Raw genomic sequence first — 22,123 nt, forward strand, 5'->3', positions numbered from 1 at the left:
GATTTTCCCTGTTGTCTGTAACATATATTTATTCTCAGCATAGAATGCTAAAGATACATTTACCTGTGCCTTACAAGCAAATGTGAGCTCTGTGAAAAACAAAAGAAATATTTCAAAAATCTCCAGTAGATAGAGAATGAAAACTTCAAATATTCATGATGATGTTCACGGGCCATCATTTTCCTACCTTCATCTTTGATTGCTTAAACATATATTAATGTTTGTCTTCTCCTTCATATTCTTATAATGAGAAACACTCTGAAATAGTTAATCTCTAGCTCTTATTTTGTGTCATTTTCCAGTTGTATCATGAGACAATCTAACATTTGTAAAATATTCTTAAATCAAATTAGTTTGAATTTGCTTTTTATTTTTTTTATCCCTTACCCTTATACCACCCCTCCCTTTTCCCCTCTTCCCTCTGGTAACCACTAGCTTGTTCTCTGTATCTGTGAGTTCACTTCTTTTTTGTATTGTTCACTAGTTTGTTGTAGTTTTTAGATTGCACATATAAGTGATATTATACAGTATTTGTCTTTCTCTGTCTGACTTATTTCACTTAGCGTAATAACTTCCAAGTTCATCCATGTGGCTGCAAATGGCAAAGTTTCCTTCATTTTATGGCTGAGTAGAATTCCACTGTGTATATATATCACATCTTCTTTATCCATTCATCCATTGATGGGACACTTAGGTTGCTTCCATATATTTGTAATTGTAAATAATGCTGCTATGAACATTGGGGTGCATGTATCTTTTCCAGTTAGTGTTTTTGGGTTTTTTTGGATATATACCCAGGAGTGGAATTTTGCTGGGTCATACAGTAATTCTATTTTTAGTTTTTTGAGAAGCCTGTTTTCCACAGTGGCTGCACCAGTTTACATTCCCACCGTGAGTGTATGAGAGTTCCCTTTTCTCCATATCCTCATCGATATTTGTTATTTGTGTTCTTTTTGATGATAGCCATTCTTGCAGGTGTGAGGTAATATCTGATGGTGGATTTGATTTGCATTTCCCTGATTACTAGTAATGTTGAGCATCTTCTCATGTGCTTGTTGGCCATCTGCACGTGCTCTTTGGAAAAATGTCTATTCAGGCCTTTTGTCCATTTTTTAATCCAGTTGTTTGTTTTTTTGATCTTGAGTTGTATGAACTGTTTATATATGTTGGATAATAGCCCCTTATTTGTCATATAATTTGCAAATATTTTCTCCCATTTAGTAGTTTGTCTTTTTGTTTTGTCAGTGCTTTCCTTTGCAGTGCAAAAGCTTTTAAATTTAAGTAGGGCTCATTTGTTTATTTTTGCTTTTATTTCCTTTGCTTTAAGAGACAGATCCATAAAAAATGTTGCTACAATTTATGTCAAAGAGTATTCTGCCTATGTTTTCCTCTAGGAATTTTATGGTTTCCAGTGTTGCATTTAGGTCTTTAATCCATTTTTAGTTTATTTTTGTATATGGGGTAAGAAAGTCTTCTAATTTCATTCTTTTACATGCAGCTGTCTAGTTTTCCCAGTACCACTTATCGAAGACACTGTCTTTTCTCCATTGTGTATTCTTGCTTCCTTTGTCATAGATTAACTGACCATAAGTGAGTGGGTTTATTTCTGGGCTCTCTATACTCTTCCATTGATCTGTGTGTCTTTTTTTATGCCAGTAACATAATGTTTTGATTACTGTACTTTTGTAGTGTAGTCTGAAGTTAGGGAGTGTGATTACTCCCGCTCTGTTCATCTTTCTCAAGATTGTTTTGCTATTTGGGTCTTTTCTGTTTCTATACAAATTTTAAAATTAGTTCTACTTCTGTGAAAAATGCCCTTGGTATTATAATAGGGATTACATTGAATCTGTAAATTGCCTTGGGTAGTATGGTCATTTTAACAATATTAATTTTTCCAATCCATGAACATAGTATATCTTTTCATCTGTTTGTGTCATCTTCAGTTTCTTTCACCAGTGTCATAGTTTTCCAAGTAAAGGTCTTTTACCTCCTCAGGTAGGTTTATTCTTAGGTATTGTGTTCTTTTTGATGTGATGGTAAATGGGACTGTTTTCTTAATTTCCCTTTCTGATAGTTCATTGTTAGTTCATAGAAGTGCAACAGATTTCTGTATCCTGCAACTTTCCTGAATTCATTGATGAGCTCTAGTAATTTTCTGGTAGCTTCTTTAGGATTTTCTATGTATAGTGTCCTGTCATTGGCAAACAGTGACAGTTTTACTTCTTCCTTTCAAATTTGGATTCCTTTTATTCCTTTTCGTTGTCTGATTGCTGTGGCTAGAACTTCCAATACTGTTATATAAAAGGGTCAGGAGTGGGTATCCTTGTCTTGTTCCTGATATTAGAGGAAATGCTTTCATCTTTTCGCCATTGAATATGATGTTTGTTGTGGGTTTGTCATGTATGGCCTTTATTATGTTGAGGTATGTGTTCCCTCTATGCCCATTTTCTGGAGAGTTTTTTTTTTTTTTTTTTTAAAGTTGGCATTTCACACGGATGTTTTCTCTTTTATTTATTTATTTATTTATTTATTTATTTATTTATGGCTGTGTTGGGTCTTCGTTTCTGTGCGAGGGCCTTCTCCAGTTGCAGCAAGCGGGGGCCACTCTTCATCGCGATGCGCGGGCCTCTCACCATCACGGCCTCTCTTGTTGCGGAGCACAGGCTCCAGATGCGCAGGCTCAGTAATTGTGGCTCACGGGCCCAGTTGCTCCGCGGCATGTGGGATCCTCCCAGACCAGGGCTCGAACCCGTGTCCCCTGCATTGGCAGGCAGATTCTCAACCACTGCGCCACCAGGGAAGCCCCTGGAGAGTTTTTATCATGAATGGATGTTGAATTTTGTCAAAAGCATTTTCTGCGTCTATTGTGGTGATCATATTATTTTTTATTCTTCACTTTGTTAATGTGTTATATCACATTGATTGATATGGGGATATTGAAAAATCCTTGCGTCCCTGGGATAAATGTCACTTGATCATGGTTTATGACCCTTTTAATGTATTGTTGGATTCAGTTTGCTAGTATTTTGTTGAAGATTTTTGCATCTCTGTTCATCAGTGATATTGGCCTGTAATTTTCTTTTTTGTGTGTGTGATATTGTTGCCCAGTTTTGGTATCAGGGTGACACTGGCCTCATAGAATGAGTTCAGAAGTGTTCTTTCCTCTGCAGTTTTTTGGAGTAGTTTCAGAAGGATAGGTCTTAACTCTTCTCTAAATGTTTGGTAGAATTCACCTGTGAAGCCATCTGGCCCTGGACTTTTGTTTGTTGGGATGTTTTAATTACTGATTCAATTTCAGTACTGGTAATTGGTCTGTTCTTATTTTCTATTTCTTCCTGGTTCAGTCTTGAGAGATTGTACCTTTCTAAGAATTTGTCCATTTCTTCTGGGTTGTCCATTTAATTGGCCTAGAGTTGTTCATAATAGTCTCATAATCTTTTGTATTCCTGTGGTGTTGGTTGTAATTTCTTTTTCATTTCTGATTTTATTGATTTGGGCCCTCTCCCTTTTTTTCTTTTCTTTCGTTTTCTTCTTTTTTTTGGCCGTGCCATGCAGCTTGTGGGATCTTAGTTCCCCAACCAGGGACTGAACTCACACCCTCTGCAGTGAAAATCCAGAGTCCTAACCACAAGACCACCAGGAAATTCCATCCCTTTTTTTCTTGATGGGTCTAGCTAAAGGTTTATCAATTTTGTTTACCTTTTCAAAGAAGCAGCTTTTAGTTTCATTGATATTTTCTATTTTTTTTTTAGTCTCTATTTCATTTATTTCTGCTCTGATCTTTTTTTATTTCTTTCCTTCTACTAACTTTGGGTTTTATTTATTCTTCTTTTTCTAATTCCTGTAGGTGTAAGATTTAATTTGCTTTTTAAAATTAGCATATGCTATTCTCCCTTTTTGGGTGAGGTAGGACTCAGTAGAGGTCCTATTAAGAAGAATTAATGATATAGCATATTTTACCTGAAGAGTGAAGACATGTAGGGGGATACAGTATTTAATGGACTGTTTTGGGAGATCTTTACTCTCTGTATGTGAATGCAAACTAGGATTAGAGCTAATAAATTTATGAAGAAGGAGATCATTGAAGAAGTAGGACAGTCTTCTGTTCCTCACAAATAAGACAAAATAGCTAAAATTACTAGAAATGTGCAGATATGGAATGAGTTGCTTTATGCAGTTCTAAGGAATTGTGATGAATAAAAAAATGTGTACTAGCAACTTCTGAATTCTAGTCATGTGGTAAGTCCTTTACAGATATTATCTGTTTCATGCTTATAGCCATACTTTGAAGAAGAAATTACTATACTCATGTTATGTAAGAGGAAACAGAATCATAAATTATATATTCAAGATCATTCAATTACTAAGTAGAAGCCAGCATTAGAACCTGAATCTGTTTGGTACCAGTAGTTGGTACACTTACACCTAAACCATAATAATTAATTCTACATTTTTTTTCATACAGAACCTTATAATCCAGTGAAAGAATCCATTATAGTGGTCTAATTATCTCTTCTGCTCTATGACATATAATTAATGTTGGACACCTCTAGTAATGGGAAAATCACTACAATGCAAGAGAGACATAGTGAAGATGATTCTCTTCACGTATTTACATGGCTTTCATGCCTCTCCAGAAGGCAAAAGTAATGTTCAATAATCAGTTGAACCAGTGTTTTGAACTTCATTTGTGTATTGCTGAATTGAAGTAAAGATTAGAGTAAGTGTCCTTCTAAATACAGGAATCTGTAGAAAACATTACGGATGCACTAAGGCTGAGCTTGGATTTAGATGTATTTTACAAATGGAATCATCTGCAACTGTCAAATCATTTAGAATTTTATTTTAGTCATAACATTAAAGTCATGAGTTTACTAATTACTTAAGAAAATTTTATTATAACTAAACATATTTTAATCGTGGGCCAAACGTAAACACTTATGCCATGATATTTTTTTCAAATGAAATTTTCAGACACACTCAAAGTAGAGAGACTTGTACAGTGAATGCCCATACACCCATATGTAACCATACATACTATATAAAACTGACTACAACTACTAATATTCCTACCTACAAATAGACTACAGAATGAAGTTTTCTGATCCTTTTTACATTTTTTGTCTTCAGAATATATTCCAAAAATGGATTTACATTTAAAGTACTATGTTTGTAAGTCACTTAAAATAATTACTTCTCTAAACAATAAGCATTTAGTAACATTGGCTTCTGTTTTTAGTTCTTAGGGATTGATATTTTTTCTATTTGATTTGATTGATTTTTACAATAAATAAAATATTTTAAAAAATCTTTCCAGTGTTTAAAAAACTTTAACAAAGTATATTCAGAGAAGTCTTTCTTCCCAAAGTGTTACCTCCACTCTGTAAATATAGATAAAAGATTTTGGTTAATCCTTCCAGTGTTTTTTTTTTTTTTTTCCCAAATAAAAAGAAATCCATCCATATATTTGTATCATACACTTTCTTATAAAAAAATCCCACTAGTGAAGCATACTTTTATCCACTTTTCTTTGATCGTATTTGTATGCAGAAATAATCCTCACTACTTTCTTGTGGCTGCACAGTATTTTACTCTCTGTATTAACATAGTTTATTCCTATTGATTAGGCATTTGTGTTGTTACACATAATATAAAAAAGCCACAGTGAGAAAACTTTTGCATATTTTAGCAATTGTTTCTTTGGGATAGATTCTTAAAAGTAGGATTGCTGAGTCAATTATTGCTAACTATTGCCAAATTTCTCTCCATAGTTATATCATTTTGCACTCCAGCAGCAATATATCATAGGGCCTGTTTCCTTCTAGTTTGCCAACAGCTTTGACAAAGTTGTCAAATTTTTGAATTTTGGTAAATTCCATAATAGCTACGTGATATATCAATATATTTTTAATTTGCATTTCTCATACTATGACAGATTGAAAGCCTTTTCAAATTTATATGGGCCATTTTGTCTCTTCTTATCTAAACACTATTTTCCTATTTGTTATGCCCGAACCTTATTTCTCTCTTTCCTTGAGTTTTTGGAGTTTTTGGAATGTTAGAGGTATTAGCCATTTGTCCCTTATGTAAGTTGCAAACATCTCTTCCCAATGCAAAATTTACTTATGGTGATTTTGTGCTAGGAAAAAATAATCTCTTTTTATATGGTCTAATTCCTCTATCTTTTATTTTATTACTTTCAGACGTTCAGTGATAGTTAGGAATGCTTTTCCCACTCATGCATTTTCATTCTTTTTTTTTTCTAGTTGAGTAGTTTCATCTTATTAAATATTCCTGTCTCCAGTTTGTTTGCAATATCTCCTCATATACAATCATATCCTTTACTTTGCAAATGACTATTCTGATGTCAAAGTGTCATTTATTAGAAGGTTCACCTTTACCCAATTGAATTAATATTCCATCCTTATCGTGTACTAAATTTTCATATATACTGGGGTTTTTTAAAATTTTCCTGTTCGAGTGTTCTGTCTATTCATGCTTCTGTGCTACACTGTCTTAATTATACACATTTTACAATATATATTCATATATAGCAAGGCATCCTCACTGTTGCCTATTTTTTGGAAAGCTTCTGGTGACTTTTCTTTGATTAATTTTTACCTAAAAAATGTATAATTAACATGACTAGTTCAAGGAAACAAACAAAAAATGATGTTTGCATTAAACTTATGCATTAACTTAAGTAAAATTGATATATTTTAATTTAAATATTCCTATTTGAAACAAAGTACCATGCCATTTTCAGTTTACTTTTGTTATTTCAGGGGTGGCATATAATTTTTCATATATATATTGCATTTTTATTGGTATTTTAAATGGTATATGCTAATCCATTATTACCTCTAACTAAGTATTATTTGTATATTTCAGTTTGTTAAGTTAGTAAAGTTTTTATTATTTTCTGCAGTTACTAATTTCTGTTACTCTGCATAGTAGTTTGTCCATTTATTTTCTTGAGTTTTCCAGATGAATAATCATGTTATCTGCAAAAAGAGATAATTTTAAGTGTTTTTTAAAAACTATTACTCTAATTGTATTCTCTTCTATATTTACATTTTAATATATTTAATATCATGTCAAAACGTAGTACCAGTTGTGGGTTTGTTTGACAGGTTATGATTTTAATGGGAATGACTTCTGGGTTTTCCGATTAAGTAAGACAGTTGGTTTCAGGTTGACAATCACATGTTTTATCCTTTTAAGGAATTTTCCACTGACTCCTAACTTACTGAAAATTACCCAGCAATAGGTATAAATATTCATCAAATGCATTTGAGGCATTAATGGACATCAAGGTTTTTCTTTCTAGATGTGTTAATATACTGAATTATATTAATGATTTCCTAATATCAAATGACCCTTGCCCTCCTAGAATTATTCTTTTTGAGATATACATTTTTAAAACTTACTGTGTGTTACTGTTTACTATTGCTTTATTTATTATTTTGCATCTCTCCTTTAGGGGTAAATAATTGCTGTGGATTTTTTTTTTCTATAGTATTTGACATATGTATTCCCTTTTTGCTTTCAGATATTCCCACCGAAGGCTGTTTATCATGTACAGGACTTAATGCTGTTGATAACTTGACCCACTCATTCATATTTTTGAGATTTTTTTTTTCCTTCAGCAATTCTAGTTAGTCTGCTTCATTTCCAGCTTGCATATTGATGTCCAGATACAAACTGAGAATGCGACTTTCCGAAATAACATTGTTGACACCTTATTTCTGATACCAATTCACCTGATCTCTTGCAGAGAAGTATGAACTGTCACTTAGAATTGGATGGTCAGTTAGGCTGCGGCATTTTAAAATTGGTATTATTTTTAATTTGGAGAAGAAATGCAAGCTATTCTTCTGCTAGAAAATCTTGTTTGGTCTTTTAGAAAACTGGCTTGACAAATTGTCAGTGGGCATAATGCCACCTAAACAGATGGGTTTCTGAAAGAATGAGAACAAGCTTCTAGTTTGACAATTATATGCTAGATGAATATCTAAGAATCTGGAAGTCTGAGGATGGCAAGTTCTTAATGTTAGACTTGAATGGCATTGACACTTTATTGTCAATATTCAAACATTGAAAATTGCAGCTTAGTTGTAATTTGCTTTAAATTTCACCTTAGAGAATCCGTTGTCAAGTACCTAAAGCTTCTCATGGAGGTTAGTGATTTCCATAGAGCTTATTAACACACAATATTTTAATATTTAATGCCATGTGTAGGAAACCTCTGAATTTAATGCATAAATATTTATATTACTATATATGCATGTATATATTTTCTCTGTGTTTTAAGGGTACAATTGAAAACAGCTAATGTTTTGTAATATGCTTGGTCATGTTTCCATTTACCATGCTGATGTGTAGTAAATGTTGAGTTTGTTTTCCATATTTTCCTATTTTAATTTGCTTTGAGACCCAATGAGTGTTAGGTAAGCTAAACTGTATGAGAAAGTCAATATAATCTAGAGAACATGTTCTGCAAAAGCTTGCTGTTTAATATTTATGTATTCACAACCATCAACATCCCGGGTACTTTTCTAGGTATATGGGAAATCTTTGAGAACAAAAGAAAAGTAAAACTCCCTGCCTGTTTGTTGTTTATCACTCTTTTGTTTCATTATGGCTGTAAGCTAGGCTTCCTCCCCTGCAGGTAGTTGAAAAAATTGATTTGAAGTGGGAAATGGAATAATGTAAAATATTATTAATGCAGGAGAGGAGTCACTCACAATTTTTGTGGACAAGCGGAAGCTGAGCAAACGATCTGAAGGAAGTGATCCCAGCGCCAACAGCTCCTCGGTCACTCTGGAGACGCTACATCAACTAGCTGCTTCCTATTTCATTGACAGGGACAGCACCCTTCGGAGACTTCACCACATTCAAATTGCATCCACTGCCATAAAGGTATGAGTATGTTTACCCTAGAGTTACGTCACACCATTTTGTTCTCTGTCTCTAAAATCCATGTCTATATATGTTCATGTCTCACTGATTTAAACAATTGAGTCCTGAAAAATAATTTAATATGTCCTTTTGCTTTAAGTGTTGCAGTACATTTAAGATGAAATTGTATATATTTTCATGTAATTTTGTTAACTTGATGATTGGGTCAAGGTGTTTCATGTCAGAACATTAATTCAAATACACTTGAGTAGTGTCAGTTTATCCTCGGGTACACAGACTCCCTCACAAAGCGTACATAGATGAAACTTTGTTTTAATAGCACTGATTTATTTTGTAAAACTTCATATTTTATTTTGTGCATTTAAAAACATTATCCTGAGAAGGGGCTCTATTAGGTTCAAAGTGGGTCAGTGACACAAAAATCATTAAGTCTGGTTCAAGGAGTATTCCCCCCCCACCATGTTTTTAAGGCACAATTGAGAAGTACAAGTATTTGTTTATAAGTTTCTAGAAGTCAAGATATACCATAATCTAGAACTACTGGATAAACTCTGTATGTTCACTAAAATCCTTTGCCTTTGAAGCAACTAAGGTTGACTTTACAAAAACTGAGAGCATGGGAGAATAAGATACCTTTAATTTTCAGAAGAAATGAAGGGAGAGAAAGAGAGAGAGACAGAGACAGAGAGAGAAAGGCAGTGGTTTCCAAAACAGTAGATGTTTTGACATATTTCTCTGGCAGTTTAGATCAGCATGTTATCGTGTTTGGCCAGTGGCCACTGCAAAACTAACAGACCAAAGAGTTGGCACATGTGATAGTGTGATTCTGGACTAAGTTAATAAGAGCAAAATAAAACATAAAGAGCATTTCCCAGTGTTTCAAATGTAACATTTCATAATTAATGTAAAAAGCACTCATTAAATATATCATTTTATTGCTTTATGAGATTAAAATTAATGTGTGTTTTTTTTCCAGTTAATTGAAAAGTAAGTATGTTGTTATGTTGAGAATGCTAAGAAAAATTAGCCCAAGGTACATCTTTTGTCCAAGACTGTCCCAGAGAGAATAAAAGATGACATGAAAATATTTTTAGCTATATAGAGACACAGATGTAGAGAACAAACATATGGACACCAGGGGGGAAGCGGAGAGGGAGGGTGAGGTGGGATGAACTTGGAGACTGGGATTGACGTACATACACTAATATGTATAAAATAGATAACTATAATAGATAACTATAGTAGATCTATATAATAGATAATAGATAATAAGAACCTGCTGTATAGCACAGGGAACTCTACTTCACTTCGCTGTATGGTAGAAACTAACACAACATTGTAAAACAACTATACCCCAATAAAAAAAAAAAAAAGAAAGAAAATATCTTTAGCTTAAGGGTTACACAAACCATAACTGCCCATCTTCAATACTGCTAGTGGATGAGGTTAAGAAAAAGACTTCTGTAGATATAGATTATACAATTATAGTTAGTCTACTTCTGACTATAGGACTTACATTATATTGACTAATCAAGTGTATAAATAATATTTATGCTGAATAGATAAAAAGGTAGCCAGCATGAACGCAGATGATGTAGTTAATTTAAAAATATTGTAAGGTAGGATAGTGTTGTAGGTATTTAGCTTGAGGTTGCTGAGAAGAAATAGGCTTTTTCAGAAATCAATTTCAATGATATAAACAGAAACTTAAAGTGTATTTTCTAATAGAAGACATCCTTGTAGTAAGTATGTTTATTATACGGCTATTGATTTTTTTGCTCAGTGCCAAGTAGAATTATACAGTAGACTTTTTGTATCCATACTGATTAAGAAATATTCATTCACAGTTTATGTCAAAACTTAATGGATATTTGTATGTACTCTTTTCTCCCACAAGAGAAGTATGTATCACAAAGACACATGTTTTAATGGTGCAGGCTGTTGTGTACAGGCATTGTTCTTAGACCCTGATGATACAGCTGGGGATGATAAAGCTTCATGTGTGGTAGAAATGAGCCAGCCCCAAAGGAGAAGTGACTTTCATAAAAGAGTGATCTAAAAACAGCTCTGGGGAAGACAAAGGAGTAACCTGGAATGTGGGAGAGTGAACAGCCTCACCGTGAAAGGACTCCAGAAAATGCTGGAGCCCATTAGTCTTGGAAGGGAGTTCTAGAGCACATAATGGAAGTATTTTAAAGTGTGTGTAGTGGGGCTGGGAACGGGAAGGAAAAGTGGAGCTTTAGATCAAGGGGAGGAAACAGAGAACAGTATGGGAATGATATAGAGATGGGTTGTAAAGAGAAGTACACATATCTTGTGCATAACTAAGGGGAAAAAAAACCGAATGAGGTATGTGTGCTGGCAGCAACATGACTAAGAAAATAATCCTGGAAGTACATAGGGCAGGCAAGGGTGAGGTAGTAGGGACTGGGAAAGAGGGGAGGGAGGTCAGACTTTTCAGGATTAAATTTAGGCCTGGATGGAGTTCTCACCTGAGGCAGTTATAGTTTTAAGTGACGAGTGATTATCTGGCCCAGGGTCAGCTGCAGTCTGGGCTACTGTGAAAGCTCCAGGAAAACTGCTCCAGCAGGTCGACATAGTCCTTGAACTTCATGCACGCTTTTATGCTCCTGTGTAATTTCCTGAGGAGAGTATCTTTTATTTTCCTTAGTTATCAAATGTATCCCAACACAGGTAAAAAATGTCTTCCCACAATTATAAGATTTTAATTGCTTAGATGTGAGTTAACAGGGTAAGAGGGACTGAGGGGTGAGGGTATTGGGTGTGTAAATGGAATCCAAGGGCATTCAACTACTGAAATCCTTTATACTTGAATAAATAACTCAATGCAAAGTGCTTCTGTAGATATTTGAAATCAAAAGCTTAACTCCTTTACTAAATCTCTAAAGGTTCAGTGCATTGATTTTATATTATAAAGATTCACACGAAGGGTAGCAAGTCTACAATTTCTTTGATTAGATAAAAACACCTTGGGTTTTTAAGTGCCGTGTAGTGGGCATTTAATTTCTTGGACAAATGTTGTATGAAGATGTCCCTTGATTCACAGAATTTAGGAGACAGAGTTTTGTTAAAAAATAAAGTCAAATAAAATCATTATCCGAAAACAGCAAAAATATAATTAAATCTGCATAAGCATGCCTGCTTTTATCATGCTAATTCTTGCAAAAACACAAAAGAGTTGGACACATAGCGTTAACTGAGCCAGTTTCTAGAAAATGGAATAGAAAAAATGGTTGTGTTTAACCTCTTCTAATTATGAATGTGAATGTAAATGTAGATTGAATTTCATTAACACATCTGTAAACAAAAATGAATGGCTCAAATGCCCATAGAGCGTAATTAACTGCTATACTATTTCATAATGGCATTTATATCAAATATTATTTCTCAATATAATTATTAGTGCAAAAACATGTCAAGTATAATGTCTAGAATTGTCAATTATTTTGAGAAGATTCAATTCAATTGACTCAAGTTATCTAAAAAAATCATACTAACATATTCTTTAGGTTTCTTTTGAAATAATCAAATAAACTTTAATATGTGATTGACAATGATGAGAAAATCAAAATATACATTTCGGGAAAAATCCAATCTATTACCTGATGTGGTATATGGATTTTCAAAAGTTTCCTTAATACTTTAAGTTTTAAAAATCAGATTACATGCAGTGAATAAAATTAAAATATTTGTAACTGTTAAAAAATTTAAAAGAGCCAAGTTATTATTTTTCTAAAAGAAAAAATAACATACTGTATTGCTAGCATTTTTCTAATATAGAAAAATTATTTGAAAGATTTTAAAAATTATGGTGTTTAGAATTTTTTCCAACAAATTTAGGAAAAAGCACAAACAATATGATAAAGTTAACTTACAGGTCAGTATTCCAGCTAAAAATCTGTCTCCAAGTGATGTCTTAGTGCTGCATAGTTTACTTAAGGGTGTTGAAGGTGATGTTGAGAAGAGGCTCCACAACTTAGAGCTACATTTCTATTTCTGAAATTATAAAAATACATTAAATTAAAATTTCAAAATCTATTCATAAAATTAGGATATACATTAGAATATTAGAATATTCAATGGAGAAAATACAGTCTCTTTGGCAAGTGGTGCTGGGAAAGCTGGACAGCCGCACGTAAATCAATGAAGTTAGAACACTCCCTCACACCATACACAAAAATAAACTCAAAAGGGCTTAAAGACTTAAATATAAGACATGACACCATAAAATTCCTGGAAGAGAACATAGGCAAAACATAGTCTGACATAAATCGCAGCAATGTTGTCTTAGGCCAGTCTCCTAAGGCAATAGAAATAAAAGCAAAAACAAACAAACAAACAAAAGCAAATGGGACCTAATCAAATTTATAAGCTTTTGCACAGCAAAGGAAACCATAAACAAAATGAAGACAACAAGTGGACTGGGAGAAAATGTCTGCAAACTATGAGACGGACAAGGGCTTAATTTCCAAAATATGCAATCAACTCATACAACTCAAAACCAAAAAAAAAAAAAAAACCCAATCACAAAATGGGCAGAAGACCTACATATACATTTCTCCAAAGAAGACATACAGATAGTCAACAGGCACATGAAAAGATGCTCAACATTGCTAATTATTAGAGAAATGCAAATCAAAACTACATTGAGGTATCACCTCACACCAGTCAGAATGGCCGTCACCAAAAAGTCTACAAATAATAAATGCTAGAGAGGTTGTGGAGAAAAGGGAACCCTCTTGCACTGTTGGCGGGAATGTAAATTGGCTCAGCCACTATGGAGAACAGTATGGAGGTTCCTCAAAAAACTAAAAATAGAGTCGCCATATGATCCAGCAATCCTACTTCTGGGCATGTATCTGGAGAAAACTCTAACTCGAAAAGATACGTGTACCCCAATGTTCATTGCAGCACTATTTACAATAGCCAAGACATGGAAGCAACCTAAATGTCTATCAACAGATGAATGGATAAAGAAGATGTGGTGTATATATACAATGGAATATTACTCAGCTATGAAAAATAATTAAATAATTCCATTTGCAGCAACATGGATGGACCTAGAGATTTTCATACTAAGTGAATTGAGCCATACAGAGGAAGACAAATATCATCTGATATCACTTATTTGTGGAATCTAAAATATGATACAAAACAGAAAGAGACTCATGGATGTAGAAAACAAATATATGGTTACCAAAGGGGAAAGGAGTGGGGAGGGATAAATAAGGAGTTTGGCATTAGCAGATACAAACTACTACATGTAAAATAGATAAACAACAAGGACCTACTGTATAGCACAGGGAACAAAAATAAATTTCAAAAGCTATTGATAAAATTAGGCCTGACAATAATTTTCCAAGAAGCATTTTTGATATGTAAATTATTTGATTTGGGGTAATTTAAATTAGGAAAAGTTTACAATTAATTTTTAAATTTCTATATGTTCAAAAACTCTTAATTCAAGAAAACCCAGTAAGACAATTTACATGTAAATACTTCATAATAATTAGAGGTTTGATTTCATATATTAGTTTTATTTTCAGGAAGGTCTCTCTTTTAAATAGCAAACTCTCTTCGGGTTTCAAAAGAATGTTTTAACTTACGCACACATAAAAGTATTTAATTATTTAGTACAAGCTGTACATTTAGCTTAGTACATTTACACCTTTTTTTTAAAATTTATTTTATTTTATTTATTTATTTACTTATTTTTGGCTGTGTTGGGTCTTCGTTTCTGTGCGAGGGCTTTCTCTAGTTGCGGCAAGCGGGGGCCACTCTTCATCGCGGTGCGCGGGCCTCTCACTATCGCGGCCTCTCCTGTTGCGGAGCACAGGCTCCAGATGCGCAGGCTCAGTAGTTGTGGCTCACAGGCCCATTTGCTCTGCGGCATGTGGGATCTTCCCAGACCAGGGCTCGAACCTGTGTCCACTGCATTGGCAGGCAGACTCTCAACCACTGTGCCACCAGGGAAGCCCAGCTTAGTACATTTAACAAGTTGGACAATTTTGATCAAGTTGACCACAAATCTATCTGAATTTTTTATTTATCTGCCCCAATTTTTTTAGTATAAAGGAATAATATATCATTCAAGAATAATTAATATGTGTAAATTTAGTGTCATGATTAAATTCATGAAAGCAAAAAGTTCCAGAATAATTAAGAATCATATATTTTTCATATTCTAAACTTTCATATGCTTTATAATATATTTCTAGTTTGCATTACAGATATTTATTTCCCCTCTGCCATGTCTTCTCTAATTTTGACAAACAATCCTAATTTGCTGGAGGGCAAAAGCAGAATCTGTTTTTATTTTTGTTTGGTTTTTAATCAAAATAACTTCTTATATATATAGTGGCTACCAAATGGTAAATTTGTAAAATAAATTTAAGCTTTGTTGTTTAGATTAAATATTAATTATATAAATTAGGGAAAAATATTAAAACTTCAATTTGTGGTATATTTTAGCATCTGTTTCATTCCATTCTTCTTTTTTCAGCTCTTTCCTAGTCAAAGATCTTATGTCCTGTGACAAAGCCTATACTGTTTGAGGCCATTATATTTTATTTGTTTTCTGCTCTCTCACATCACAATTGTCTTACTATCTTCACTCAAAATGCATCTTGTGTTTATCTTTCTTGTGACAAGTTATATATAATTATATTTTCTGTGTTATAACTGAGCGCTGACTAAATTATTATCTCTTCCATATACAAAGAATATTTGACCTGAAGAAGCCTGAAAAAATAAAATCAAGCAAAGCAAATAACACTAAATAAAAATTTAAATCTCTAAATAGTTAGAACTGCTTTTAACCAAGATGGATTAACAGGGACTGAATTTACCCTCCTACCTGACAATCAAAAACAGTGATAAAAGATATAAAAATAATGGTCTACCAGGCATTGAACAATAGGTAATAAAGGGCAATGATTATGAGAAATGGACACAACTGAGGTGAGTGCTATGATTGCCCCAGCTTGCTGTCTTGAAAGAGTTTCCAGGATGTGGTTCAGGGAGAGAAAATCCAGGCAGAGACCAAAAAATTCCTTAAATTGAGGATAGAGGTCAGAGTTGAGAGACCTAGGTGTTTTTAGTTGTTGGACAGAACACCAAAGAGGAGAAAGCCATGTAGAGAGAAAACCCCAGGAACCGTAGGGGTTTGCCCTCAAATACTTAGCAGAATGCTGTTGAGTACATACATGTGTAGAAATTACCTGACATCAGGGAAGAAAACTACACCATGGATTAGGATTAGAGAACAGTATTCGGCACTCACTCAGGGCCTAGAAAAGTGTTCCCATAAGCCAGAAAGGAAATACTAATAGTTCATGGAGCACTGCATGAAATGCTTAGAAATGGCATGCCTCAGTGGTGGGGAATAATCAACCTTGATTAAGTTCTTCTCTGGACTCACCTCAAAAATTATAAAAAATAAGACCAACATGAATCAAACTCTTTCCAAGAACTGCACCCCAGAACAAAACTCAAGACTGCTTATAGGAATACAAAATAAATAAATAAATAATCTATTATCCAAAAAAGTAAGATTCACAATGATAAAAACCAGTAAAATTTCCCAGGCAGTGAAGAAGCAGGAAAACACAAACCATAATGAAGAGAGCATTTAGCCAATTAAAACTGACTCAGAATGAACACAGACATTAAACTTATCAGACAAGAACACTAAAATGGATATTATAACTGTATTCCATATTTTTTAAAGTATTAGTACAGACATGAAGACAGAGAAAAGAACCAAATTGACCTGACTGACATTGGCTGGAATGTGTGACATAAAAAATACACTGAATAAGAGTAGACACCTACAGTTGTGTCTGTCTCTCATAATCATTGTCCTTTATTGCACAGGAAAAGACAGGTGAAATTGAGACATAGATATATAAACTATTTACAATGAAACAAAAAGGGAACAAAATGCAAAAAGCAATCGACAGTGAGCTCTGGGACTTCATGCAGCCATAAATATGTGTAGTTAGAGTCCCCAAAGGAGGCTGGGGGTGGAGGGAAGTGTTAGATACCTCTTGCTGTATAGCAATGTTATCGTTACTTTAGAGACATAATAAAACACATTATCACATTATCATGCCTTCAGTTTTTTTTTTTTGAAGGTCAAGAGTCCAGGCATGGCTTACATGGCTTAGCTAATGCTCAAATCAAGGTGTCCACCAGAGCTAGATTTTCACCTGACAGTCAACTTGGGAAGCATCCTTTTCCAAGCTTACATGATTGTTGGTAGCAGTAATGTCCTTGTCAGTGTGAAGGACCCTTTTCTTGCTGGCTGTTGGTGGGAGGTGACCCTCAACTATTTGCCAAGTGACCTCCTCCATATGGCAGTTCACAACATGTTAATTTGTTTTTTCAGGTTCAGCAAGGAAGTGGGTCATTATAAGACATCACAATCTTATATAGTGAACTTATAGACAAGTAATCACATAATCACATGCATTAAATCACCTTTGCTGTATTCTATGGTTAGAAACAAGTCATAGGTCCTATCTACACTCAGTGGGAGAGGATTACAGAAGCACATGCATACCATAAGGAAAGGGTCAGGGGTGGATACCTTAGAATCTGTTGCCTCAGACAAAATAAAAAATACTTGAAGAGTTAATAGCCAATTTCCAAATTAATAAGGATATTTAAAACCCACAGATCCAAGAAACTCAAAAAATGCCAAACACGAGAAAGGTCAAGAAAATTACACCAAGGCATTTCATAAATTGCTCAAAACCTATATTAAAGAAAATATCTTAATTTTCATTAGTTATCAGAGGATTCCCAATTTGAATAAAAGGCAACTCTATTAAGATACAAGGCTGACTAAGATTGTAAATGCTTAGATGTAAGTTCATGAGGTATGGGGGGATCAGGGGGAAAAAAAGACACATCAGGTGCAGAGGAACAGAGCTAAGGATGACAGCAGATTTCTCAGACACAATGCAAATAAGAAAACAGTGGAGATGAGAGCTTTAAAATACTAAAAAATTCTGTCAACCTAGAGCTCATTTTCTAGCAAAAATGTTTCCAAAAAATGGAAAATACATTTGCAGATGTAAAAAACCTGCAAGAATTTCAGTGGCAAACCTGAATTAAAGAAATGACAAAGGAAATCTTTCAGGCAAGAATGCAGTGGATGTCAGTCAGAAATATGTATTTACACAAATGAATGAAGAAAAGTGAAAATGGTACCAACATGGGTCATTATATCTTTTATCATCAGCGTCATTATTATTTTTATTATTATTCTTTAAAAGAGAATCAATTCTTTAAACAATACCACAATCTGTGTATTATGAGGTATATGTAGAAATAAGCAGTATGCCAACAATAGCATAAAGATCAGAAGAAGTGTACTGGAAGTACAGTCGACCTTTGAACAACACGGGTTTGAATTACAAGGGTCTACTTACAAGCAGATTTTTTTCAGTGGTAAATACTACAGTACTACACAATCCATGGTTGGCTGAGTTCATGGGTGCAGAACTGAGGATACAGAGGAAACTTGGAGACAGATGGCCAACTATGAGTTATACTCATATTTTCTACTGTGTGGAGGGTTGGTGCCCCTAACCCCCTGTTGTTCAAGAATCAACGGTATAAAAGTTTAAAGTTCTTGTATTATCAGTGAAATGCTATGATATAATTTAAAGGTAGACTGATAAGTGTGTACACTATGAACCTTAAAGCAACCACTAAAATAACAAAATAAGGAGTTACAGTTAACAGGACAAAAAGGTGATATAATAGAATTATCTTAAAAATTAATTCAAAGGAAGTTAAAAATAAGCAAAAGGGAAGAAAGAACAGATGGAGAAATCGAGAACAAATATCTAGTAGATAGACTTAAACCTAATAACATCAATAGTCATTAAATATCAGTAGTCTAAACTTTCCTATTAAAAGGCACATTGTCACATTGAATTCTTTTAAAAAGCAAGATTAAACTATATGTTGTGTACAAGAAAATCACTTAAAATTTGAAAGTAATTAAAAGTAAAAGGATGAGAGTAGGTATACTATGCTAGCACTGGAGTGGCTATTTTAACATAAGAAAAATACGTCTCAGCGAAGAGTCTTACCAGGGACAAAGTCATTTCAGAGTGATATACTTGGCAGTTAATCCAGAGGAAATAATAATCCTAAACATGTAGCAGAGCTTCAAAATTTTAGGAGAGAAAAAAGTAATACAGAAATTCATAATTATAGTCAGATTTTAACAGCCTTCTCTCAATCTTTGACAGAACAAGTAGACAGAAAATCAGCAAGGGCATTGTAGATTCAAACAACACTATCATTCGAGTCATAAAAATGTATTAATAATACAAACGTATCAGGAAAATCCTCAAATATTTAAAAACTAAATGCCAAATTTCTAAATAGCCCATGGCTCAGAGAAGAAAGCGAAAAGCATATTAGAAATTATTTTGAACTGAATGTAATAATGAAAATACAGCATATCAAGATCTGTCAAATATTGGTAAAGCAGTACTGAGGGGAAAATGTGCAGCAAACAATGTGTTTATTTGGGAAAAAATGTGATAAAACAATGACCAAGATTTCCCCTTAAGAAACTAATGATAAAGATGAGCAATTAAACCCAAAGTAAAATAAAATGGAAAGCAATAGAAATAGAATACAAAATAGAAAACAGAAAATAGAAAGCAGAAGAATAATAGAGAAAAAAATGGAACCAAAAACTGTTTTGTTTCTGTGGGGGTTTTTTAGTGTATGAATAAAACTGAAAAACATTTAGCCAGAATTATTGTGAAATAGAATAATGAATAGACAAATTATGAGTATCAGGAATGAGATAAGTAACATCAGTAAAATTACACAGGTTTCTAAATGTTAGTAAGGACGTATCACGAACAACATTGTGACTATCACTTTGAAAATTAGTTAACACATTTCTTGAAAGACAATTTCCAAGGCTCATTCAAGAATAAATAACATGAATAGTCCTAAATTTATTAAGCAAATTGATGTTTAGATAAAAACATTTTCTGCAAAGAAAACTCCTGGCCAAGATGGCTTCACTACTGAATTCTAACATTTTAAGGAATATAATAACAATCTATATAAACTCTTCCAGAACATTTGAGACATTTGACAAATTATCAAATCATTGTTTAAATCCAGCATTACTCTGATATAAAAACAAAGTAAAATATTACAAGGAAATAAAACTATCAATATATTTCATGTGTATATATACAAATATTTTTAACAAAATTTAAGCAATTTGAATCCAACAATAGATCAAAAGGATTACACATCAGGACTACTTGGGATTTATCCTAGAAGTTCACGATGAGTAGTATTAAAAAATCAACTAATGTAATTTATTATATCAACAAAATACATATAGATATAGATAGATAGATAGATAGATAGACAGTATCTTCTCAGGGCTTGCAGAAAAATCTTTAGAAAAAATCTGACATATATTTCTTATTAAAAAAAAAAAAATTGGAAAGAGAAAAGAACTTCTTCAACTTGATAAAGAGCGTATTTGCAAACCTGTGGCTAGTTTCATACTCAACAGTGACAGAGTAAATGCTTTTTCATTTATGTTCAGGAACAAGACAAAGATTTATGCTATCACTACTTTTATTGTAGTAGAATACTGCTAAACATTCTACTAATAATAGTACTAAACATTCTAGTAGTAACATTGAACTATAAGTTCTAGACAGTGCAACCAAGCAATAAAAAGAAATCAAGCATTCAGATTTGAAAGGAAGAAGTAAAACTGTTTTTATTCGCAGAAGACATGTAGCTATAGAAAATCCAGTGAAATAGTTTTAAAAGGTACAAGAAATAAAAAGGGAGTTGATCATTTGAAGGATGCAAGATTAATTTATGTGTAATTCTATATATGTATATTTCTATTTGTATTTTTGTATATAGGCAACAATCAGAAGTTTAAATTAAAATCGATACCATATAGATTTGACAAAAGATTTAAAAGCTCTGTATACTGAAAATCCCAAAATTACTTAAATTAAATCTAGTTGTTATTTTATTATTTCCATTCTATTTTAAATATACACACACAAAAAATACATGTGTATATCCCCATTCATATATGTAGATATCATCCATCAGTCCATTCTTTCTGTTTCTCTCTCTCTCTCATTCTCTCTCTCTCTTTATATTATATTATTGTCTTCTGACCACCATTTTTTTTCTGATAAGTAGTTAGTAGTTATTGTAGTTTTTCTCTTGAATGTAATATTTCACTTCCCCTAACTGATTTTCACACTTTCTCTTTGTTTTGAACTTTCAGCAGATTGACTGTAATATGCCTTGGTGTGGTTTTCTTCCCATTTATCCTTCTGGGATGTCTCCTCTGGGACTCTGATGCTAGACTGTTTGATATCGTCCTTAAAATCTTGTACTATCTATATTATGTTGCCATTCTTTTTCTCTTTGCTTTTCAGTTTTATTAATTTCTAATGACTTGTCTTTAGTTCATTCATTTTTTCCTTATTTGTCCAGTGTAATATAAAGCCAATTAAATAAATTCTTCCTTTATGATATGTTTTTCTTTTCTACCATTTATATTTGTTTATTTTTTATAGTTTCTGTCTTCTGAATTTCCCCATTTGTTTATTTATATTGTCTAACTTTTCTACTAGATATTTTAACATAGTCATTAGTATTATTTTAAAATTTCTGTCTGGTGATTCAACCTTATTCATTTCTGAGTCTGCTTCCCTTGACTATTGCCTGTCTTGCCCTTTGAGTTCACATTTTCATGCTTTTTCATATATTATTGTTATTGCCTAACATCGTGTGTAAAAAAGAGCAAAAAAACAGACAAAAAAAGACACTGAAGTAAATAATATTTCCACTGAAAATAAGCATACCCCTTCCTCTATTAGGCTGCTATTATGTGAGGCTGAGTCAGTCTAATCTGGAATTGAGGTAGACCTGTGCTTTCAAAATTTAACTTGATTTATTGACTTCTGGCTTAAAACAGTTTGAAGACAGCATCAGCACTTTCCTTTTAGAAGGGCTAAGGATCTGGCCAAGAGTGAGATTCAGGAAATTACCACATCTTCACAACCCAGCTGGCAACTTTCTAAATCATGGGAGAACTCTGCATGAAGGCTTGGCTGCCAATCTACTGCAGAATTATCTTTGGTTT

The 22,123-nt window shown here is 33.3% G+C and overlaps 1 protein-coding gene across 5 annotated transcripts in view; it reads left to right on the forward strand.

Moving 5' to 3' along the window:
- The window catches only part of BRINP3 (BMP/retinoic acid inducible neural specific 3), a 683,233-nt gene that overhangs the window by 484,983 nt on the left and 176,127 nt on the right, over positions 1 to 22,123 (forward strand). For all 5 annotated transcript variants that reach the window (XM_082394505.1, XM_082394506.1, XM_082394504.1 and 2 more), the window contains exon 4: positions 8,732 to 8,922. In XM_082394505.1, coding sequence (XP_082250631.1) covers positions 8,732 to 8,922 — 191 coding nt within the window. The remainder of the gene's footprint in view (positions 1 to 8,731; positions 8,923 to 22,123) is intronic.

The sequence above is a fragment of the Balaenoptera borealis genome (genome assembly GCF_965194805.1).
Source record: "Balaenoptera borealis genome assembly, chromosome: 1".
NCBI lineage: Eukaryota > Metazoa > Chordata > Mammalia > Artiodactyla > Balaenopteridae > Balaenoptera > Balaenoptera borealis.